We start from the raw sequence: 25,442 nt of genomic DNA on the forward strand, positions 1-25,442 counted from the left end.
ACGGGTATAACGCGTCAGTTTCTTTTTGCCATCTGTGTCACATTGGGAAGATTTCCTTTCACTTCCTGTCTCATAGCCAAACATCCCTCCAGAGTGAGGAAATTCCTTGTTGTCCCCAGGGTCAACAGATCTAGAGTCCCCAATAGCAAATTTCCCCTCCAATGCTGTTCTAGTGGCATCCCACAATTTGGGATTTTCCTACATTTTCACTCCCAGTGATAATGATATAAAGAACAAACACAGAGAGCGATGCTCTCTAATGGGAGCACAGGCAGCAATAAAACCTGACAGGTGCTCCAAGTTTTACCTTTTCTTATACTTTAACTTAATCTGCGCTCTCTTGGCTGCTGGTCAGCTCTTCTATCCAACGTACTCACATACAAACGCAAGGCTTTTGGCCCTGCATTGTACTTGATGCGACTACCAGCTGGAGCACCTTAAAGAAGAGAGTTTGGAGCACAGGTTGTACAGGAGTGAATCTGCCGTATTAAGGAATAAGGGATATGTCTTACACCCTATTCCTCTATTCTTGGACCTAATCAACATTTAACTCTTGCAATGCGTTACCCACCTCTTATCCATATCTTTCCTTTTGTAAAGTGAGGTCTGCAGAACTAGATACAGTAAAAGCTCTAAAGAAGAAAGACAGGGCCCCCTTCTTTCTGCTGGTGAGCTCTCTAGTGAATGCAAATTCCTGTTGACTGAACTAATGTAACACTTTATGGGATAAAAACAATTATGAGAATTCTCATTGTTGAGGTATCTGTACTTTGATGAGGAAATGTTTAAGCCAGAATGTTTACCCCTTTTGTCCAGCTGGCCCAGGCATGAGGCTCACCCCCAACCTCATTTTTTCCTTCTGCACTTTCCTTATACCTTTTGATCTCTCTTCCTAGATTCTTTAGGATCATCTAATCTTATTATCCCACTATCCTGTTTCAAAATGTATTCCTTCTCTTCACAAGCAATTTACAATCAAGGAGAACAGGCATCCCATAATACCTGAGGTAACCCCCCCCCCCCTTTTTTTTTCTTTCCTTTGTGATAGAATGCTTCAAGGATCCTGTATTTCCTTGTGGGGCAACACAATGACTCTATTAATACTTCCTCAGTGATGCAAGATGAGGAGCAGGAGACCATTGTCTAACGAATCCTGTACTAAAATTAAGAAAGTTTTTTCCAGTTCCAATATGTGGGTTACATTGAGGTTGTGTCCCCCTCGTAGTTGAAGCATAGGTCACTTACCCCTTTTTAGATAAATTGGACCAGACCCAAGGCAGACACGGGGGGGAATCGCCCGGGAGATAGACAGGGCAGAGCTGAGGACCTGGAAGAAGGAACAGTGCAACAGATTAGAATTACATACAGACATGAGAGGGATGTTACTGATCTGACTGAGAGATGGGCAGAATACTGCAGCAGAGAGTCACAGCACCCCCATACAGAGTGGGGAAGATAGCTCCTCATCAGTGTTCAATTATTCTGCATTTCTGACTTTAGACAATCGCTGATTCGAGAGGTGTGGATGGCCATGTACACACTTGACCCGGTTGACTGCAGAGTTTTGCTCCATGGGTTCAGGGTGGTTTTTTTGTATTTATCACGTCTTTGAAAGCATCCAGAGAGCCAATGGTCACTGACATAAAGAGGAGCACCAACCAAAACTACTGAGAATTGTTAGATCCTGTGTCAAGCTTTTGTTGCTGTGTCCCCGTTGGTACATCTGAGTTTAGGTATACAATGGGGTTGATTTACTAAAGGCAAATAGTCTGTGAAATTCAAATGCAGTTGCTCTAGATAAGAGGGGGACATGCAAGGAAAATAAAAAAACAAAATTTTTGCTTGCACGATTGGATGATAGAAATCGGTAGAGCCTCATTTAAGAGCTTCCCCTCATATCTAGAGCAACTGCACTTGCGGGTGCAATTGCAGTGTACAGTATTTCTGCCTTTAGTAAATCAACCCCAATGTCCCACCAGGAGTCTTTATGTGTGTTACACAGGGCAAACCTCAGTGAATAAACCCCTGTTGACTGACCTATAATAACAGCAGGATGGAGCTCCCAATGGCAAAACATTTCTACAGCCATGACCGCTAGGGATCGGCCAATGATAGGTGGAGCCAATATTAACCTTTTTTGAAGTATTGGCCACAACCTTGCCGACACTGCTTCAAGTGGTTGTACCGGAGTGATGCCTGCAGCTAAAAACATCACCCCTGTACCGTTTTTAGAGCGGACTGTCAACTTTCTTGTAATAACAACCAATGCGGCAAAGCAGCCCCTCGGCTGCTATTACAAGCAGCAGGAGGGCCCCCCCCCTTCCCGCCACTATGCCTGGGTCTTCTGTCCCACTGGGAGGCCCGAGAGACCAGCCGTCACATACCCCAAATGGCCAAAGACCTGAACAAAGCCGAAATTGGCTTTAATCGGGTCTCCGATGTCCGATGTAGTAACCTGGAAGCGATGTCATGACATTACTTCCAGTTACAGGAGCCTTAGAGGTGCCAGATTTTAAAAAAACAACAGTATTCAAAACAGCCAAACTTGGCAGTTTGAATGCTTTTAAGTGCAGAGGAGGGGTTTGGGGTCTTAGACCCCAGATCCCTCCATAAAGAGTAACTGTCACTGCCTATTACTGTCACAAGGGATGTTTAAATTCCTTGTGACAACAATAAAAGTGATCAAAAAATAAAAATTTTTTAATATGCAGAATATTGGCTATCCGCCTGAAGGGTGGCCGGAAAACTGGTATCGGCCCTAACAAAAATATATTGGTCGATCCCTACTGACTGCAGTATGGAGAACCTAAGGGTCACTGTTCTAAAGGGGAACTCTTTAAGGGCTCGTTCACACCATGCATGCATGAAAACTGATGGAAATCCATGCAGATTTCACTTGCAGGGACATCTGGTTTCATGTGCGTTTCATTGAGTTTTTAAAGATGTTGACATCAGTTTTCATGCGTGCCAGTTATGTGCCCTGGCACAGTGTAGCTTTTTACCAGCCCACCTGGATCTTTAAGTTGTCCAAACCGCTTTATTGAAGTATAACCACATCACAAAACAGGAGAGTGCAATGTTTCGGAGTCACACAGAACCCCTTCGTCAGACATGCGACATAATGAAGGGGTCCTGTGTGACTCTGAATCATTGCACTCTCTTGTTTAGTAATCTGAAGATACTTCAATAAAGTGGTTTGGACAATTAAAGATCCATGGTGTGCTGGCAAATATCTACATTGTGTCATGTAAGAACCAGTCTCTAGCTGGTGATTGTTGCCGCACCCAGTACCCTAAAGGCTTTTCCAGGAACGTGTGCGATGGGAATATGAGGGGTTGTTAGTTATGTGCCCTGTTCACACCACAGTATCAGTCTCATTTTTTTTTTCTGCACAGAAAACTGCATACACATTGCAGATTCCTGCGCAGAAAAAAATCTGCACGTGATATCAGTGTTGTGGCGTGAAAACACATAGAAAACACTTTTTTTTTTTTTTGTGGCCATGCAGAATGTGTGCAGAAACTGATGACACGGTGTGAATGAAGCCTAAAAGGTAACTCCACTGTGGGGAAAAAATATAGCAGACAAAAAAATTCTTGAATATACAACTACTACACAAGCCATACTGTAATTGAATGTTATTAAAAATGACCTTTTCTTTTAATCTGCAGTGCTGTTATTGTCTGTAAGGGCTCATTCACACAGGCAGAAAAATGCTACATTTAAATGTGTATTTTCTGCATGAAAGAAAGACCCTGTGTAAATGATGTGGCTAAAGAACTTGTGTTGATATGTGTTTATCTGCAGATTTATTCACATTAAATCAGCTCCTATGTCCTACTTTTCCTTGTGCTTGGCTTAAGACCCCGTTCACACTGGGGCGAACCGACTTGCCCGGGCGACCTCACAGGTAGCGGCGCGCAGCTCGCACCGTGGCCTCGGAGCGGCCGGCACGGACTTCATAACATTGAAGTCAATGCAGGTCGCCCCAAAGAAGCTCCGGACCCTTTTTCTAAGTCGGAGCCACTTGTGTCGCTCTTATTAGAACGGGTCCACAGCTTCTCTATGGCAGGCGACCTATGGCGACCTGTCAGGCGACCAGGTCGCCCCAGTGTGAACGGGGTCTAACACTGTGCACATTTTTAAAAGTTGATGGTGCAGCTGTGTGTGACCTCATTGATTGTGTAATAGGGTTGATATCCCTAGAGGTGTCCGTAACATGATTTGGCATTGCTGGAAGATTAGTCAAAGCAGTGGAGAGGAGACTGCAGTTTAATGTTTCCAAATGTAAAATATTTGCACCTAGGGAAAAAGAATCCCCTGAGAGAGTACAACATTGGGGATACAGTGTTAGCCAGCATTACAGAGGAAAAAGATTTGGGGGTACTTATTTCAGATGATTGCAAAATGAGCAAACAGTGTGACCAGGCAGTGGGGAAAGCAAATAAAATTCTAGGATGCATCGCTAGAGGGATCTCCAGCAGAAGGAAGGAGGTTCAGATTCCTCAAAATAGAACCTTAGTGAGACCTCATTTAGAATACCGTGTCCAGTTCTGAAGAAAAGATACAGAAAGATATTGATAAAATAGAACAAGCCCAGAGACGGGTAACAAAAATGGTAAAAGGTGTGGGGGATAAAACATATCAGGAGCGACTTTAGGAACTTAATATGTACAGTCTGGAGCAAGGAAGGGAAAGGGGAGACATGATTAAAACCTTTAAATACATTAACCTCCCTGGCGGTATTCCCGAGTGTGGCTCGGGGTTCATTTTCAGTACCAAAAGCGGTAACCCCGAGCCACACTTGGGATTACCCCGTAATGTTACTCACCTTCCCTGCGACCCCCCGCTCTGTGCATGGCTGATTGCTGGCACTTGCCTTCTGATTCCCTCCCTGCGAGCGTTGCGACGCAGGGGAGTGGAACCGGTGGCAAATTCAAAAGTGTAAATACACTAAATGACATGATACAAAGCTGTGATCCAAACGGATTACACTGTATCATGCCATTTCACCACAGGATTGCACCTGGTGACTTTTCCAGTGCCCTGCCTGTGCTTTTCCAGTGCTTTGTGCCTGGAAAATTTTGAACAACCATGGCGTCCAAAAAGGGTTTTATTGCGCAAAAGCGCTTTTAGACGAACTGGAAAACAGCGACAGCGAAACGGAGTTACTTGAAGAACTGAGCGATAACGGTTCGTGGGAAAAGTCGTCATCAGGTACAGAAAGTGACGACAGCGACGATTCTGATGTCTCTTTTGGTGCACTTTTGGTGCAGTTTTGATGCATTTTACCACTTTCCAGTCCAGTTCAGAAAAAAATGCAGCATGTTCTTTTTTTTTCTGTAACTGGAACACACTGGAACCTACTGCACTGGTGTGAACTATGCCACTGAAAATCATATAACTATACTATCCATGCGTTATTGATGCATTAAAAAACGCACTGGACTGCATGTGGAGTGAACTGGTCCTCGGATAGATAAAGTTAGATATCAGGCATCCCCTGCAACAAGAATGTCAGTATAAAACACACCTAAAGGGTTAATCACATCCAAAGACTCTGCCATTTTCCTCATTAAAACACTGTAAGAGCATCGGATGATTAACCACTTGCCGACTGCCTAACGCCGATCTACGTCGGCAGTCAGCCCCTCACAGGCAAAGTGACGTAGGGCAACGTCACTAGCTTGTGAGGGTCTAGGGAGCGAGCGCGCGCCCCCGGAGGCGCGCTCCCGCGTGGTCACGGACCCCCCCGCGCGTGTGACCAGCGGACCCGATGTCCGCCGGTCACTCAGCGATCGGCGGGGGAGAGGGAGAAAGTCAGGCGGCTTGTGTAAACAAGCCACCTGTCATTCTCCTCGCTGTAAAGACACTGATAAAACGGATCTAGTATGTAGATTCGTTGATCAGTGTCCTTACAGCTCAAGCCACAGCCAATCACAGTAGAAAGCACGCCCCTAGGGATACACACAGCCCCTCCCTTCCAAATAAAGTTAACCCCTTCGCAACCAGTGTATTTTTACAGTAACAGTGCATATGTATAGCACTGATTACTGTAGAAATGTCACTGGTAACCCCAAAAGTGTCACAAATGTCAGTCAAGGGTCCGATCTGTCCGCCCCAATGTCGCAGTACCGCAAAAAAAATCGCAGATCGCCGCCATTACGCGTTAAAAAAAAAACAACAAAAATGACAAAAATCTTTCCCTTTGTTAGTAAACGCGATAACTTTTGCGCAAACCAATCAAAATACGCTTTTTGCGATTTTTTTTACCAAACATAGGTAGCATAAAACAAATTGGCCGAAAATTTTAAAAAATTTTGATTTTTACTTTTTTTTTGGGGGGAATTTCATATAAAAAAATGTGAAAAATATTGTTATTTTTGCAAAATTGACGCTCTTTTTTTGTTTATAGCGCGTGATCAAAAAATCGCACAGGTGATCAAATACCACCAAAAGAAAGCTCTGTTTGTGGGAAAAAAAGGACGTGAAATTCGTTTAGGTACAGCGTCGCACGACCGCGCAATTGTCCGTTAAAGTCACGCAGTGCCGAATCGCAAAATACCCCCTGGTCAGGAAGGGGGTAAAATCTTCCGGGGCTTAAGTGGTTAATAATAAAAAGTCACTCCGGCTGGGAATCAATCTACACTCAACAAACAGGCAGGAATCTGGAAGGACGTTTGGTAAAATCCTTGCAATGTAAATAGATCACCCAGAGAAGATTTTCTTTTATTCAACAGAAGTTTCTTGAAGCCAAGAGAGAGAGGAAGAGGAATAAAAGAACGGGGACAACACAGGTATACAGACATGGAATTCCACCATGAGGAAAGGTCCCTGTGACTGCTGAGATCATTCCCTTATCTAATGAAGTCTGTATGTGAGGTAAGAGTTGCATGTTTACTATGACAGCCACTCAGCCATTCCCTGACCCTCACCTTCCCTTCTCTCACTCCCCGCCGACACAGTAACAACCACACAGCGGCCATTCTTTCCTCCTTCCGCCACTTCCGGGTCACGTGCATAGGTCACCATGGAGGCGAGAAGCAGCACGGTGGCTGCCATCTTAGCGTAGCCCAGATGAGAGGTTTCTTCCTCTTGCGGACGGGGGACACGTGCTGCCAGCATGGAGGAGCTGGCGGAGGATTTACGGGGATTTCTGCTCCAACACCCCGAGCTGAAGCCAGTCCCGGGAAATAAGGTGACATTACCTGCTCATCCCTATACCATGGGACATGTATGATGTCATAGATTTGTGTCCTGTACCTAGGAGGAATCCTCCAGTAGGACTGGGTGAGGACATGAAGGGACATCAAATGGCTCTGATTTTCTCTCTTGTGGAAGCATTGCTTGCATCTCCAGGACACCATGGGGAGATTTACTAAGCCTGGTGCAGCTGTGAATGGCAGCCAATCAGCCTCCAACCTCAGCTTATTCAATAACCCTAAAGCCTCATACACACGCAACGATTATCGGCCGACCGATCGGCCGTCTTTTGTCCAGTGTTGTTGTGTTGGTTGGAATGTGCCTAGACTGCACACGAATTTTCTCAGCCAACAAAAATATACTTCAGAAGTGATGTCATGTGCTGGTTTACTTTCCGTGTGTTTTTTCTTCTCTGAGCATGCCCAGTCTTGCTCATCAGATTTTTGTCTGCCGAAATCTGTACTGACTGACGGAAAATCGGCCGTTGTGTTGACGGCCAACAAAAATTTTATAGCCTGCACACCAGATTTTTTTCGGCCAAAAAGTCGGAGTCGGTTGTCGGAAGCATCATACTAACAAGCCGAAAATCGGCCGATCGGACGTTGGCCAAAAATTCCCGGCCAATGATCGATGCGTGTGTACGAGGCATTAGTTCACATCTATGCGTTTTTAGTGCAGTTTGCAGAAACGCACTACAGTCCATTTATCATGGTTTCCTATAGTACGCGTTCACATCTATGCGTTTTTTAGTGGGGTTTGCAGAAACGCACTACAGTCCATTTATCATGGCTTCCTATAGTACACGGTCACATCTATGTTTTGCAGCTGGTGCATTTTTGGAAAGAGACTGGGGCTTTTTTCCCCCCACGCTTTGTAATAGACTTCAATGGAGTCGCACCAGAAATGCAAGTGTTGCATTTGTGCTGCAATTTTTCATGCATTTTGTGTATTTTTTTTTCCCCTTTAACCACTTCTGGACCGGAAGGATTTTCCCTCTTAATGACCAGGCCATTTTTTTGGATTTGGCACTGCGTTATTTTAACTGACAACTGCACGGTCGTGCGACTCTGTACCCAAATAAAATTGACGTCCTTTCTTTTGTTGGTATTTGATTACCTCTGCGGTTTTTTGATTATGCGCTATAAACAATAAAAAAGCGACAATTTTGAAAAAAAAAAAGGCAATATTTTTCACTTTTTTGCTATACATTCCCAATAAAAAAATAAATGTAATCAATTTTTTTTTATAATTTTTGGCCAATTTGTATCTTGCCACATATTTTTGGTAAAAAAATCCCAATAAGTGTATTTTGATTAGTTTTCTCAAAAGTTATCGTGTCTACAAACTAGGGTAAAGATTTGTCTTTTTTTTTTTTTAACTAGTAATGGCGGCGATCTGCGATTTTTAGTGGGACTGCGACATTGCAGCAGACATATTCCCCCCCATTGGTCTGCCTAGTAGGTGTTCATTATGGGGCTCCCTGCCATTTCCATTCTGTGTAGTTCACTAATCTGGTCTTCTCCTCCCCAGGTCCGTTTCACTCTGACTGGACATGACCTGCCATGTAGACTCCCTGACCTGCAGAACTTCACCGCTGGGAAGAAATACAAAAATCTGATGGAAGTATCATTTGATGGCAGCAAATATGAGCCCCACATTGTCCCCAGCACTAAGAACACGTATGTCAGCTGGCATTTTATTTTGTACTGAAGAGTTAACATTTTTATTGTTGCTACAGTTGCCACTGGGGGGATTTCACCCTTACTGTTCAGCAGTCATGGTGTCACTGGGACAGGTAGAGAATGAATCCCTCAAATAGGGTGACAGTGACATCCTGACATATCGGCCAGCTGAATAAACGTGTAGAGTCTTATGGTCTGTTAAATATTGCATCCCCGCTATTTCTTCTGACAAAAAACTGCAAATGCCCTCATTTTTCTAATGAATTTATACTCTCAAAGGTGACAGACACTACATGATTATATTTTGAGGATTTGTTATATTAGGCCCCTTTCACATGGCCGCTCAGTTTATTTTGTCCGCTGCGGCACTTTTTTTTTTTTTTTACGGACACGGATTAACTTGTGTCATCCGGTCTGTATGTCCGCATATCATCCCATCCGTTTGCGGATGATATACGGACATAATGTATGTTTATGTGATTGCGGATGTCAGCGGATGACACCGCTGACATCCGATTTTGCATCCGTTCCATTTTTTAAACGGAAGAAAAATAGGGTTCTGTTCTGTCTCAAAAAACGGAAAGGACGCAAATCGGATGGTCATCCGCTGACATCCGCAATCCCATTGACATGCATTATGTCCATATATCACCCGCAAAGGGATGGGGTGATATATGGACATACGGAACGCCCGTGTGAAAGGGGCCTTAGATAGTTTAACCACTTGAAGACCAGGACTTTTTTTGACATTTGTTGCTTACACGTTAAAATCGTTATTTTTTACTAGAAAATGACTTAAACCCTAGCAGAGACCCTAGAAAATAAAATGCTGGTCGTTGCAATATTTTATGTCACCCTGTATTTGCGCAGCAGTCTTGCAAATGCAACTTTTTTTTAAAAAAAAAAATACACTTTAACCTCCCTAGCGGTATTCCCGAGTGTGGCTCGGGGTTAACTTTCAGTACTAAAAGCGGTAACCCCGAGCCCCACTCGGGATTACCCCAGAATGTTACTCCCCTTCCCTGCGATCCCCCTCTGTCCTCCCCATCATCCTCACACACTCCCATCCCTGGTCGTTCTCAATTTTCCAGGTACAAAGAACTGGAAAAGCACAGGCAGGGCACTGGAAAAGTCACCAGGTGAAATTCTGTGCTGAAATGGCATGATGCAGTTTAATCGGTTAGGATCACAACTTTGTATCATGTCATTTAGTGTATTTACATTTTTTAAATTGCCGCTGGTTCCACTACCCTGCGTCGCAATGCTCGCAGGGAAGGGAACTGGAAGACAGGTGCCGGCATCGGCCGAGCACACAGCGGGAGGACTGAGGGAGATCGCAGGGGAAGGTGAGTTTTAAAATGTAAAACTGATTTCCATGAAAAACAATGTACCGCTTTTAGCACAGAAATCTGGACATAATCAGACCGCCAAGGAGGTTAATGAATTAAATAAAAAAAATCAGTAAAGTTAGCCAAATTTTCTCTAGTCGTCTGTCCAGGACAGCATAAGAGAGAAGGCTCCACCTCCAGAGGCAGGAAACAAATCTTAAATTCATAAAGGGAGGTCACTATCCTTCTTCCTCTGTCTTTTGTGTTTCCTCCACTGGAGAAGGAGACAGATGTGGAGCTCTAACCCCCACAGAACCTAGGATGCTGCCTGGGGGGAGGTCTGCATTTACTTGGGTGCAGAGGTCTTGGGGACCCCCCCCCTGGTCAGGCTGCAGGGGAAGCTGGAACCGGCGATTTCCTCCATGTTAGCCTAGGGAGGGCTGGACGCTCCACCCGGCGTGGAGAGGGAATCTCTGCTGGGCTGGATACCAGGGTATTCTGAGTGAGCACTGCGGGCGCTAGGCATCCAGTTTTCCAGCCTTTGGAATGCAGGAGGAGGGTGGGACTTCCGACACATCACTTACGGTTCTGGGTCCCGTGGGGGTCATGGATGCCGGGACGCTGGCAGTTTATTTGATGGCCAGCCACGAGTAGCTGGCAGTCCTGAATCCACTGACACAATCGCAGTGGCGCGATGCTGCAGGAGGTTGACAGACCCATGAAGGCTGCGGAGTACTGGAATCTTCATCATGGCGATGTCCAGGGGATAAAATACAATTCTTTATATTTAATTCAGTAACAAATTTGTAAGAGCAAGCTTGTAAAAATGTTAAAACCATATTAAAAACTAAACTCTGCAAAAATGCACAAAAATGAAACCAAATCATTCTACGTACATTTTACCCATTTATCTGCAGCCCTCTCTTCCCTACATCCTTTTTAAAAGTGCATCATTGTAAAAAAATCCTTAATCAGTCAGGAGCAGAGAGGAGGGGTTGGAGAGCTGCAGTTAGTGCTCCTTCACACTGTGAGAGCGCTGATTAAAGGAAAGGTACACCCCCCCCCCCTTCACGTAGAGTGTGCTGCGCTCCCTGCCCTGTCACAAATATATCTAATGTGTTGGGAAAACATCTCATAAGTGACTCATGCTGATAACTGAGGAACAAAGCCCCCAAAAAAAAGACGCTTGGAGCTTTGGAGATGGACAAGTAAACACTGCAGATGTACGTGCTTAGTTCAGATATTATGACCGGGGTTTACAACTACTTTAACAGATGGGAGGACAGTGCAGTGGCTTAATGGTTAGCACCGAATGCCTTGCAGCATTGGGTTCCTTGGCTCGAATCTTGGCCAGGACACCATCTGCATGTTCTTATGGTGTGCGTGAAGGTTTTCTCCTGATACTCCAGCTTCCTCCCACACTCCAAATACCTGCTGGTAATTTGCGTGTACGAATTGGCTATGCACACCTTATATGCTAAAAGCTGGTCCTAACCCTGAGCAATTGGAGGAGTTAAGGAAAGACCTGACAACTTACCTTTTAAAAAAAAAAAAAAAAAAATTGCCAGGAAAATTCTATGGAAAAGGTTTTTGAGGATGTCGGATATGGTGCCCATAAAATCTCATGAACACCGGAAGGAAGAAGCCATCTACAGATACAAATCCGATTTATACTTTTAATTTTTTTTATTTTTATCAACCTAGAAAGGTGATGGTGGAATTCAGTTGGTTGTTATGAGAAAAAAATAAAATCTTTAGGTATAACAGAAGCAGTTAGCAGCGGCAATCAGGCTTATTTTATCTGTCAGACTAATGGAAATAAATGTGATGAAATGATTGCTATTTTCCTTCCAGAGGGCAGATGTTCTGTAAGCTGACACTTCGTCACATCACAAAGCGCCTGGAAGATGTTGAGAGACACGTAAATGGAAAACGCTACCAGCGAGCGCTGCTTAAATGTGAGTTGCATGCAGATTCCTCACCAGCTCCAGTCATGAATCAATGAGCAATAGTGAAATTATGACGCTCTTTAACATTTGCATTGTCCACAGTCTTCTGCTTATAGGGACAGGCAGACGATGACTTACCAGTTGTGGTTTCTTGGAATATGGCCTCCTGCAGGGTTTTCTCTCTCTGCCCTGTGTGGAAGGCATATACAGAGCATTTCTTTTTTGGCTAGTGTTAATATCCCTCTGCTGTACACACTGACATTCTGGAATAGAGTAGTGAGCAATAGAGCAAGAATAGTGCTCAGCAGTCTGTCATGTAAAATCTTCATTCCCAATGTGCCCATGCCCTAGGAATGTTTTCTTTCTACACAAACTTTTCCAGTGATCTCTTGCAATATAGTCTATGCTTTCGCTAATTTCTTTTTGATATTTTTGATGTTTTATTAATAAAAAAAAAAAAAAAAAAAAAAACACCAACTCTGAATATAGGTGAATGGAAAATTACACCAGAGTGCTTAAAAGTATGCAGTGCTTTCCTCAAACCCAGAGATTTATTTGGTTGTATTGTATCCTAAACCAACCACACATTCTACAAGAAGCGTAAAATATGACTAGATTGAGGAAAGTTGCACAGAGCATAATGCGTGTAGCTAGCTTTTGATAAATTGGTCTCTGACTTTTCTTTCAGATGAGGAATGCCAGAAGCTGGGGGTGGAATATGTGCCTGCTTGTCTCCAGAACAAGACCAAGCAACGAAAATGTGGGGATGATCGAAAACCTGCAAAAAAAGAACCGTGGGAGCCAGATAATAGCAGTGGTGAAGACAGTGACTCCAATGACAGTATGAGCGACCTTTATCCAGGTATTGATAATCACATGCTGCTGCAGCCATCTGCTCCCAGTTTCTGTGCCCCAAGATCCAACAAAAAAGCTATAGTCTTCCATGTTTGTAGTACAGCTTGCATCAGATGTTAAGGTGGCTCCTTTTGTATGTTAGATAAGTTCAGCTTTGGGAACATGTTACGTTACATGCTCTTGCAGTGGCTCAGCGATCCGAGCTGTGTGTGAAAGCAGTATGGGGAGAAGTTTCCCATACCCACGTCACTTTTTGAACAGTCGCAAAGGATGTCGGTACTTGTAGTTCGTTCATTCACAGACGCTGTTTTCAAAAAGTGACAGCTAGTACAGGGGACTTCTTCTCGTACTGCTGTCACAGGGTGAGAGGTCAGCCGGAACATGTTACATGTTCCACACTAAAAAGGGTACATTTATCCTTTAACCCTTTCGCTGCCTGGCCCTGTGCTCCACTTTTAAACTCAGGCCAGACCATTTTTGCAATTTTTCCATTGCTTTTTTATTTTTCACGTACAGCTTTGAGTTTGTAAAAAAAAAAAAAAAAAACCCAAACCATATATTTTCTAAAAGCATATGATCAGACCAGTAGAATAAAAATAAGGTGCTACTGATTTTTAGACCACAATGATATTTGCAAAAATGTTTATCAAAACAATATTTTCACAAAAAATACAATAAAATAATTATTAGCAGAGAAAAAACAAAATTAGCATTATTAGCAGAGAAAACAGCAAATGTTTACTAAATTCCTTCTTAATATAAAAGCTAACCTGTATGGGGTTAATAACAAATACACATAGCCGCTGTTCCCAATCTGACATCCATGTGGGTGCAAGACTCCCAATCGCAGACAGTGTGAGCTCAGGGCCATGAACCCAGACCTACATGGATGTAAAATTGGAAGCAACAGTGCTGTTAGCAAAGTTGCTACATCCCAAATGACATCAATGGGACTGACTGCACAGGGATGCACTGAACAGGTGTGCATACATGTAAACACGACTGCAGGAGTGCATGCTGTGTATGCCCTGTGTGAACAAGGCCTTAGTAAGCCCCTTTCACACGAGCGGACCTGATCGGACCACCCATTGTACTTTATGGAGAGGCGGATGTAAATGGACGTGTCTGTTTGCACCTGCCTGCACTTGATCTGGTCTGCCAAACACATCCCCATCCGTCTAGCAGATCAGAAAGAAATGGACAGGCAGTCCGTTTCCATCTGACCACCCCTTACAGAACAGTAGGCTGTGCCTGTGTCAGCTCTGCATCAGCTCCATGTTAAAGGGACATAACTACATTTTTTTTGTACATATTTTTTATCATTTTGAACTTTTTTTTTTTCGTATTTGGTGAGATATTTGAAGTTTAAACAGACCCCTGATGTCCTTTTTTTATTTTATTTTTTGAGACTGAGAATAGGACTGAAGACATAATTCTTATTCCCAGATTGTCGTGTGCTTTTCTTTGCTGTCCTTTTTAAATTGCCTTTACTAGGTGGAACTTTACGAACACTCCATGCACACTGAGCTTAAAAAAAAATGCCAGTTCCCTTGGCAGAAAAGTGCTTTTTGTACACAGTTTAGGAGAGTTTTGCGTTCTCCGATCAGAAACGCAAACCAGAATGTGTCTCTAAACGTGGAGCTCAAAATATGCCTGTAATCATCCTAATGTGTATGGGTACATAAGATGACATTGAGCTGCTGCTACAGGCAAAACACAAAACTCCTGTAGTAGCAGTGATTTTTAAGCCAGAGTGCATGGAGCTTAATGCTGTTCTGTTTTTTTTTTTTTTTTTTTCTTCTTGCAGTTCACATGTTTACAAAGAAAACTATAGGTGATGGAGAAAATGGTGACGGTCAAAATGGTGACGTTCAATCAGACAGCGGTGAAGATATGGAAGTAGAGGAAAGTGTTAATAACAAGCCCAAAAAACGGACGCAGGTATTCATTTGATAGTTTGTAGAGCATTATATAATAAAGAATTAACTGTCAGTCTGATGTTTTTTTCTCTCTCTCTCCACAGAAGCAGGCAGGGCCTTCCCATAAGAAGTTGAAAAGTCACCATAAGAAACCTAAAAATGTTAAGAAGTCCGCAAAAAAATGAATTCCATCTCATATTTTCTAACCTCCCCCCCCCCAATTTATCATTTATATTAGTGGTGGCAGAATGCTGTGTTGCTTACGACAACCCTGAAAGCTTACACAAATTCCAGGAACAGATGAGAGTTGGCATTGATCTACAAATTCTTCTTCTAGATCTCCCCCAGAAATGTGTAAAGCCCTCTGTGCTGCTATCTTGTGAAATGAAGTACTGTGGCATAAAGTACATTTTTATAAGGAATGCGATGTCTCAAGTTTTTATGTATTACGATTCAATTTGGGATACATATGTACATGTCTATATTTTTCTTATGAATGACAGCAGGAAAGTGGCATTTCCAGCATCACGGAGAGGGTGAAGGGCTGTTCACACACTGGGCTCACTTTGTTGTGGTATGTAAAATAAAAGTGCATGTGCAGTTTGTGTTTTATTATGCTGTTCACATATTCTGTGCATCCATAATAGGGTTTCAGGTACACGGAGGCCCAACTCTTGACTGCAGCAACACCTATTGGCATATGAGGAGGAAAAGCTATTTTCTGCAGATATTACTATTCAGCGCTGCAACACAGAAGTGTAATCATGGAGGTGAATGGCAGTTCTTGTGTACTGGCTTCATTCACAGAGAAAATGAATCTGTATTTCCGAAAATACCAGTTGCCTGATTGTAATGCTGATTCATTGACTTTGTCTCTGAGCTGGAAAATGTTTTCATATAGGAGTCAAGAGTCTTTCTCTTCATAATTACAGGTCTGTGAGGCAAATATTGTAACCATTGTATCAGTATGACCAGGCAGCTAGCTTTTTCAGATCAGAACACCAATGGCTGCCTGCAATATGACAGGTTTCCTTACAGTTGGAGTCGAGGCAGATTTTTGCCCCGGTAGTAATACTTTTGTACCAAATAAGAAGTACTTACCTTGTGCGCCCCCCCCCCCCCCCCCCATCTCCTTTGAAAGCTGGTTACCATATCTTTGACCAAATTATGATGACAATGATGATTCCTGTGGCCTGCATTGGTGGAACTATACTGCACGCTAGTGAGGCTGCCTTGTGCAAGATGAATTTCTACATTGAGGTAGCATAAACCTATCACACAGTATCACATCCAAAACTAGCCAGCAAGGTTGCATAAACTGGTCTGAGAACTCCAATTTATAGTATTTGCTCTGTTTTTTTTTTTTTTTTTTTTAAAACCTCTTCTAAATCATATGTTTGGTGATGATCTGTTTTAAGCTGTGCTTGAATGTCTCTTTTAGTGATTTTACATAAGCCTAGTACACTTGGGCTGAATTCCGGGCGACATTTGGCCTGTGTATGTATGACAGCCGGTCTGACAGAAGCCGGCCATGCATGCTGGAAAACCGGCTCAAACACAATAGCTCAGCAAGGGGAGAGTGCTGTACTAACGTCAGATAGTTAGTACAGTGGCTTTGACCTGAGCTGCCAGTTTTCTTTCATTTTACCCAGCAAAAAAAAAAAAAAGATAGGGTGTACTAGGCTTTATCCAACAATTAAAATCTGTATGCATCGCAGTCGGTAGGTCAATATACTGCCAGAATTCCAATATTGGATATGTTCAGCGGGTAGTGCAAATTACACTGCTCAAAAAAAATGAAAGGAACACTTTTTAATCAGAGTATAGCATCAAGTCAATTAAACTTCTGGGATATTGATCTGGACAGTTAAGTAGCAGAGGGGGTTGTTAATCAGTTTCAGCTGCTTTGGTGTTAATGTAATTAACCGGTTGCTGACCGCCGCACGACTATTTACTGCAGCGGTCAGCCCCGGCCAGGCAAAGTGACGTAGATCTACGTCACTTGCCTGTCACTTCCTTGTGAGCCAATAGCGGGCGAGCGCGCGCCTGCCCGCCGCGGCTCATTCACAGGGAAGTCAGTGCGTGTGACCGGTGGACCTGATGTCCGCTGGTCACTCGCCAATCGTCGGTGCAGAGGGAGAAAGTCAGGCGGCTGATTTAAACAAGCCGCCTGTCATTCTCCCCTGTGTAGAAACAGTGATCATACGGTTCTACTATGTAGGACCGTTGATCACTGTTCCTACACTAGTAGCCACAGCCAATCACAGTAAAAACACGCCCCTAGGGACACACTTAACCCCTCCCTCCCCAATAAAGTTAACCCCTTCCCTGCCAGTGTCATTTTGCAGTAACAGTGCATATGTATAGCACTGATTACTGCAGTAATGTCACTGGTAACCCCAAAAGTGTCAAAAATGTCAGTCAAGGGTCCGATCCGTCCGCCGCAATGTCGCAGTACCGCAAAAAAAAAAATCGCAGATCGCCGCCATTACGCGTTAAAAAAAAAAACACCAAATATGAAAGAAATCTTTCCCTTTGTTAGTAAACATGATAACTTTTGCGCAAACCAATCAAAATACGCTTTTTGCTAATTTTTTTACCAAACATAGGTAGCAGAAAACAAATTGAGCAAAAATGTTAAATTTTGATTTCATATAAATACCCACGTGTACCATGACAGCTGGGTCTTCCCCAGCCCCACCCAATAATCTGTCCACCCGATCCGCGATGTGCCGAACCCGAGCGCCTGGCAAACAACAGAGTGTTCAGCGCACACGGTCTTTGTCACAGATTACACTGTCTGTCCTTCTAATAATTGAGTCCCCTACCACCAGCACCTGTCTTTCCTTTCCCTTTGTCCCGGCCTCACTGGAGGAGTTCTTCCCCTGGCAGTTAGGGGCGTCGCTCTGCTCCAGCACTGCTGGTCCCTGACTGGTTTCCCCAACATCACACAACGGGGCGTATCTGTTGGGGTGCTCCAGCCCAGGATCAGCCTCCTTGCCTTGTTCCCTTCTACCCCTCCTAACTGTCACCCCTCTACTCTGCTCTGATGCCTGCACCTCCGATACTCCGCCCACCTCTGTGCAGACCCCTGCCTGCACCTGACTGGTACGATCCTGGCTCTCCTCCGGTATGGACATTCGTCTCAGTGTTGTCAGCTGCTTCCCTAGATTCAGGACCTGAGCTTCCAGGGAAGCAACGTGCTTACATTTTGCGCATTTGTATTCGCCCTCGATCACATGTCCGAGGAACGCATACATATCACAAGATGTACACCGAGTCGCATCTCCACACCCGCCGGGCATTGTACCTACTAATCTAATGGGGATACAGTAATTTAAGTCTATCCTATGTGGCTATTTCCTGGCTTCCTAACTCTACCTTCTCACCCTCTGGTACTCCGCTACTCTCGCTTGACACTCAGTTGCACAACACTCACAATCTCACAGCCCGGTCAGTCGCACAACACTGCCAGTCACACCACCCGGATGGCAGGCTTTACAAAGTTGCAAAAAAGGAATCCTCCTTCCTGCTAGAAGCAGAGGCTGACAAACTATCAAAGACCAAACCACACCCAAAACCAATGGAGTGACATTTTCTTGGGATGAACTGGAGCCAGACAGTGGAACAGAAGAATGATGTCATGGTTAAGGTGAAAGGCAAAAACTACATTGGGTAAAAATCCAAGACCTGAACACCACCTTGCCCCTCTGCAAGATTAAAAAGAGTTCCTTCAAGATAAAGTTGCTGCCTCTATCCTGTACCATTGTAAAAACCCTGGGTGGCCTCAGCGTTCCCAAATCGATGGAAATATTACACGCTGCACAAATAGCACTATTGCTAAAGCTCCATGCTACCTCTGAACACCTATACCGATATTCAATCTAATATGGCTTCCCCCATCGCATCGACCCCCTATAGTCACTTGTTAAAGATTTGAGACTCTATTAAATTCTATGGTAATTTGATTCCCCTCCAGCTCCTTGGCATCCTACGCAAACCTATGTTCCTTTAGGCTTTAGAAAACCTTCAGGCCTTCTCTTGGTGGTCTAACAAAGGCCCTAAGTATATCCACAACCTTCTTCTACAGGTATCTGATGATCTCAAATAATTTGCTTGTCTACACTAACATGGGACGCTTCCCCAAATTGAGCGATTTAGACTTCTGCAAATAACTAATTTCATCCACATGCTACATAAAAACATTATGCTATAAACCCAGAAAAAAAAGTGTGCTTGGTGTTATTTGCAGATCGAGACTGCTACTCCCATTATATCCAAATACAAAAGAAAAAAATACTAAATAAAAAAAAAAAAAAGGGTGTGCTGTTCCTTGAAATAAAAAATATGCTTTAATTTTTCATAAAGTGCTGAGTCAATTATATATTATAATACGCCTTATTAAAGTGCTAACGTGCAAAAAAATTCATACCACAAAATCAATGAAATTGCAAACATCTCAAATACCCACTGAGCCACCAGAGCATCCAATGCTTCAGTGGGGATATGCAAACTGGTTCTCCACCTGTTGCAGAACTACACATCCCATGAGGCATAGCAAGACTCTGACAGTAGTTTTGTAAAAGCTGGAGGGCCACAGTTTGCATATCCAAGAGCTAGAGGATTCCTGCACCTGTAGACAAACATGTCCAGTTTGTTGATGAACCTGGAGGTCTGCATCCTGTGTCTCCACCTGTTACACAGGTCCTGGATTGCCTTCTGGTCTAGAAACCACTCTCCTGGGTCCAGACGCTGCTGGCTAATGAAGTCAGACTTCTAACTGTTCATGCCTTGGATGTAAACAGCCAAAAAGCCTGGAACATTAAGTTCTAACAAAGACAGTTTTTAAATGAACTTTTTTGCTGTGGTGAGACTACTTGTTCCTTACTGATGGTTGAGTAAGGATCACACGACCCTCCAGCAGAATAGTTTGATGCTGCAGAGAAAGCCAAACTCCAACAATGTCCAAGTTCGCTGCACCAACAGGGTACTCAGGGTGCCTCCCTAGCTCAACAGGCTAGAAACTGTTAACACAATCTTCCAGAAGATGAGAAGTAATGACTTTCCCAATCCAGAGTCAAATTCCTGAACCACCAAGCAGGGGACTATCTCGTCCTTGACAGAAATGAACTTGTCTGTTCAGGGAAAGGACTGATTTGTTCCAAGACATCAGAATGCTGCCTTGTAATTGTCTGGCATGAAAGTGTGTAGATAGGACTGCCCTGAAAAATGTTACCATCAGACCCAGGACTCCAATGCAAAAGCACAGGGTCAGACAACTGGACTGGAGAGTATGAACCAGAGTTTGGAGATTTTAATGTTATCCTGAAGGAGAAAAACTCTGGCCAAGGCTGGGTCAAGGACTAGACCCAGATACTTCCTTAATGGGGATGCAGTGAGAGCAACACATAGATAGTACTGGGGGCAGCACCTTGGTAGCCATTCAAGGTGCAGAGAAGAGACTGAAAGACAAGGCCAAAAACTGAAAAAGTGCAGGGTCTGACAGCAAAGTGTAGAAAATGCTGGTGTTTTAATTTTAGTTTTAGAACTGTGCACAGGTTGGAAACCATACTGGAACTGGGTCAATGACACCCTGACCTAGAAGCCCCTGGATGGCTACATGGAGTTCTGCTAATCTGTGCAGTGACGGGAAGGTGGGAGGCAAGAAAGCAAACAGGGGACTTGGAACTAAATCCTAGCTTGTAGTCCCTGGAAACCATCTCCGCACCCAGATGTCTGAAATGCTAGCAGTCAAAGTGTCTGCAAAAGCTAAAAGATGACTCCACACTTTGAAAAGTGTGAAGGCACCTTCATTCCAAAGAAGGTTTGTCAAAGGGTTTGGCAGATTTAGAGCCCCAGACCTTTACCACCTCGATATCAGCATGTTATATGTTCTTTCTTCGAGGCCAGCTTGCAGTTCTGGGATAGTTTGATTAACTTTTTGGAAAGTGGACATCCATCCCAAATTTGATCTTATTTTTTGCCACAATTTTTTTCAACAGTTGGTATTGAAGTTCGCTTAGCCTTTAAAAGTCATCTACCGAAGCCAAGTGCAAGTCTTCCATTATCAATAAAAGAACATTCTGTGCAGGATGATATTGTATTGTGCGCATTGGCTAGATGTCATGGATAAACTTCTAACAGTTTAACCCCTTAAAGACTTTTTCTGACACTTGTTGCTTACAAGTTAAAATCAGTATTTTTTGCTTGAAAATTACTTAGAACCCCCAAACATTATATATATATATATATATATATATATATATATATATATATATATTTTAGCAGAGGCCCCAAAGAATAAAATGTCCATCATTACAATATTTTATGTCACACTGTATTTACGCAGCGGTCCTTCAAACGCAACTTTTTTGGAAAAAATACATTTTCATGAATTAAGAAAAAAAAACTGTAAAGTTACCCCATTTTTTTGTATAATGTGAAAGATGATGTTAAGCCAAGTAAAAAGATACCCAACACATCATGCTTTAAAATTGCGCACATTCGTGGAATGGCGACAAACTATGGTACCCAAAAATCTCCATTGACAACGCTTTAAAAGTTTTTAATGGTTACCAATTTAGAGTTACAGAGGAGGTCTAGTTCTAGAATTATTGCTCTCGCTCTACCGATCATGGTGATACCTCACGTGTGGTTTGAACACTGTTTACATATGCGGGTGCGACTTACGTATGCGTTCGCTTCTGTTCGCGAGCACGGACGAATGGGATGCTTTAATTTTATTTTTTCACTGTCCCTATATATATATATATATATATATATATATATATATATATATAGTACAGACCAAAAGTTTGGACACACCTTCTCATTCAAAGAGTTTTCTTTATTTTCATAACTATGAAAATTGTACAGTCACACTTCAAGAGGTAGTCACCTGAAATGGTCTTCCAACAGTCTTGAAGGAGTTCCCAGAGATGCTTAGCACTTGTTGGCCCTTTTGCCTTCACTCTGCGGTCCAGCTCACCCCAAACCATCTCGATTGGGTTCAGGTCCGGTGACTGTGGAGGCCAGGTCATCTGGCGCAGCACCCCATCACTCTCCTTCTTGATCAAATAGCCCTTACACAGCCTGGAGGTGTGTTTGGGGTCATTGTCCTGTTGAAAAATAAATGATGGTCCAACTAAACGCAAACCGGATGGAATAGCATGCCGCTGCAAGATGCTGTGGTAGCCATGCTGGTTCAATATGCCTTCAATTTTGAATAAATCCACAACAGTGTCACCAGCAAAGCACCCCCACACCATCACACCTCCTCCTCTATGCTTCACGGTGGGAACCAGGCATGTAGAGTCCATCCGTTCACCTTTTCTGCGTCGCACAAAGACACAGTGGTTGGAACCAAAGATCTCAAATTTGGACTCATCAGACCAAAGCACAGATTTCCACTGGTCTAATGTCCATTCCTTGTGTTCTTTAGCCCAAACAAGTCTCTTCTGCATGTTGCCTTTCTTTAGCAGTGGTTTCCTGGCAGATATTCTACCATGAAGGCCTGATTCACACAAGTCTCCTCTTAACAGTTGTTCTAGAGATGTGTCTGCTGCTAGAACTCCATGTGCCATTGACCTGGTCTCTAATCCGAGCTGCTGTTAACCTGCGATTTCTGAGGCTTATCCTCCGCAGCAGAGGTGACTCTTGGTCTTCCTTTCCTGGGGCGGTCCGCATGTGAGCCAGTTTCTTTGTAGTGCTTGATGGTTTTTGTGACTGCACTTGGGCACACTTTCAAAGTTTTCCCAATTTTTCGGACTGACTGACCTTCATTTCTTAAAGTAATGATGGCCACTCGTTTTCCTGTACTTAGAATTTGTATTATGGCAAGAAAAAGCAGCTAACAGTCTATTCAGTAGGACTATCAGCTGTGTATCCACCTGACTTCTGCACAACACAACTGATGGTCCCAACCCCATTTATAAGGCAAGAAATCACACTTATTAAACCTGACAGGGCACACCTGTGAAGTGAAAACCATTTCAGGTGACTACCTCTTCAAGTGTGACTCTAAAATTTTCATAGTCATGAAAATAAAGAAAACTCTTTGAATGAGGTGTGTCCAAACTTTTGGTCTGTACTGTATATATACACATATATACAGTATCTCACAGAATTGAGTACACCCCTCACATTCATTGTAAATATTTTGTTATACCTTTTCATGTGACAACACTGAAGAAATTACACTTTGCTACAATGTAAAGCAGTGAGTGTACAGCTTGTATAACAGTGTAACTTTGCTGTCCCCTCAAAATAACTCAACACAGCTATTAATGTATATACCGCTGGCAAAAAAAGTGAGTACACCCCTAAGGGAAAATGTCCAAATTGGGCCCAATTAGCCATTTTCCCTCCCCGGTGTCATGTGACCCATTAGTGTTACAAGGTCTCAGGTGTGAATGGGGAGCAGATGTGTTATATTTGGTGTCAGGGCCGGCGCTACCTATAGGCAAGGTAGGCACCGGCCTAGAGCGCACACCAGTAGGGGGCGCTATGTGGAGAGCGGCGGGCATTGAGAGCAGAAGTGCGCTCTGCTCCCCAGATATCTACATGACAGGAGATACGCCTGCAGTCACTCCAGTCACAGGAGGAGTTTGCTCCGCCCCTTCTCCAAGTTCAGGACTGGATCTCCTCTGGCTACCAGGCTCTTGTGTGGGTGGGAATTGCGGCCAGCTTTTGAGATCCTACCCGCCTTATCTGACTGCCCGCCCGCCCGCATGTCTGAGACTGTCGCCCGCCCGCCCGCACTGACACCCGCCCGCCTGCATGTCTGAACCAACCGGCCGGCCGCCCGAACTGACACCCGCCCGCATGTTTGAACCACCCACCCGCCCGCCCGCACGTCTGAGCCGCCTGCCGGCCTCACCTAACACCCTGCTATCCCCCCTCACCTGACACCCTGCTACCCCCCCCCTCACCTGACACCCTGCTACCCCCCTCACCTGACACCCTGCTACCCCCCTCACCTGACACCTCCTGACACCCTGCTACCCCCCCCCCCTCACCTGACACCTCCAGACACCCTGCTACCCCCCCTCACCTGACACCCTGCTACCCCCCCTCACCTGACACCTCCTGACACCCTGCTACCCCCCCTCACCTGACACCTTCTGACACCCTGCTACCCCCCTCACCTGACACCCTGCTACCCCCCCTCACCTGACACCCTGCTACCCCCCCTCACCTGACACCTCCTGACACCCTGCTACCCCCCCCTCACCTGACACCTCCTGACACCCTGCTACCCCCCCCCTCACCTGACACCCTGCTACCCTCCCTCACTTGACACCCTGCTACCCCCCCCTCACCTGACACCTCCTGACACCCTGCTACCCCCCTCACCTGACACCCTGCTACCCCCTCCTCACCTGACACCCTGCTACCCCCCCTCACCTGACACCTCCTGACACCCTGCTACCCCCCCTCACCTGACACCTCCTGACACCCTGCTACCCCCCCTCACCTGACACCCTGCTACCCTCCCTCACCTGACACCCTGCTACCCCCCCCCTCACCTGACACCTCCTGACACCCTGCTACCCCCCCTCACCTGACACCCTGCTACCCCCCCTCACCTGACACCCTGCTACCCCCCCTCACCTGACACCCTGCTACCCCCCCTCACCTGACACCTCCTGACACCCTGCTACCCCCCCCTCACCTGACACCTCCTGACACCCTGCTACCCCCCCCTCACCTGACACCCTGCTACCCTCCCTCACCTGACACCCTGCTACCCCCCCTCACCTGACACCTCCTGACACCCTGCTACCCCCCTCACCTGACACCCTGCTACCCCCCCCTCACCTGACACCTCCTGACACCCTGCTACCCCCCCTCAACTGACACCCTGCTACCCCCCCCCTCACCTGACACCCTGCTACCCCCTCACCTGACACCTCCTGACACCCTGCTACCCCCCCTCACCTGACACCCTGCTACCCCCCCTCACCTGACACCCTGCTACCCCCTCACCTGAAACCCTGCTACCCCCCCACCTCACACCCCCTCACCTGACACCCTGCTACCCCCCCCACCTCACACCCCCTGACACCCTGCTACCCCCCCCTCACCTGACACCCTGCTACCCCCATCACCTGTCACCCGCCTACATGTCTGAGCCGCCTGCCAACTGTCTGAACCACCTGCCGCCAGTCCGCCTGCCTGCGCCGGCCACCCACTGCAACTCAGAGGGAGATGTTGATGACCAGGAGCTGAGGTAAGCTTAACTGACTGTACCTAACTGACAGAGTACTAAGAGAATGGGACTGGAGAGCAGGCTGAAAGTGAGGAGGGGAGGAGGTTGATATTGCCATGTCCACCGATGTAGGTGGGGGCTGGGGGGAGTAAGTGGCAGTGAAAGTTAACCCCCCCAGCCCCCACCTTGCATTGTCCTCATGGCATTGACATTTTACCCACCTCCCCTTCTGCATTTGTGGTAATGCAAGTATTAATAACCCCCTCCCCTGACATTGGTGGTCATGGGGGGTTACA

General features: G+C 45.0%; 3 protein-coding genes across 3 annotated transcripts in view; 2 read left to right on the top strand and 1 right to left on the bottom strand.

The window, feature by feature from the left end:
* The window catches only part of SURF1 (SURF1 cytochrome c oxidase assembly factor), a gene marked incomplete at its 5' end in the record, with an annotated part of 33,869 nt that extends 26,883 nt beyond the window's left edge, over positions 1 to 6,986 (bottom strand). The window contains 2 exons of the mRNA XM_082262929.1: positions 1,246 to 1,327; positions 6,936 to 6,986. Coding sequence (XP_082119055.1) covers positions 1,246 to 1,327; positions 6,936 to 6,986 — 133 coding nt within the window. The remainder of the gene's footprint in view (positions 1 to 1,245; positions 1,328 to 6,935) is intronic.
* The window catches only part of LOC309559886 (sulfotransferase 1C1-like), a 231,890-nt gene that overhangs the window by 54,689 nt on the left and 151,759 nt on the right, over positions 1 to 25,442 (top strand). The gene's annotated exons all lie outside the window — the stretch shown is intronic.
* On the top strand, positions 7,074 to 15,154 carry SURF2 (surfeit 2). Its single transcript, XM_082263783.1, has 6 exons — positions 7,074 to 7,198; positions 8,734 to 8,882; positions 12,068 to 12,171; positions 12,851 to 13,024; positions 14,825 to 14,958; positions 15,041 to 15,154. The coding sequence occupies exons 1-6, from the start codon at positions 7,124 to 7,126 to the stop codon at positions 15,119 to 15,121; spliced, it is 717 nt and encodes a 238-aa protein (XP_082119909.1). The 5' UTR covers positions 7,074 to 7,123; the 3' UTR covers positions 15,122 to 15,154.

Source organism: Pelophylax lessonae, assembly GCF_965119305.1.
Source record: "Pelophylax lessonae genome assembly, chromosome: 7".
Lineage (NCBI taxonomy): Eukaryota > Metazoa > Chordata > Amphibia > Anura > Ranidae > Pelophylax > Pelophylax lessonae.

Excerpts from the sequence above, each read along its gene's own strand:
- SURF2 (XM_082263783.1), top strand. The coding sequence starts at position 7,124 with ATGGAGGAGCTGGCGGAGGATTTACGGGGATTTCTGCTCCAACACCCC. Across the intron at positions 8,883-12,067 it reads GTCCCCAGCACTAAGAACAC|AGGGCAGATGTTCTGTAAGC; the intron begins GTATGTCAGCTG and ends TTTTCCTTCCAG. Across the intron at positions 14,959-15,040 it reads AGCCCAAAAAACGGACGCAG|AAGCAGGCAGGGCCTTCCCA; the intron begins GTATTCATTTGA and ends CTCTCTCCACAG.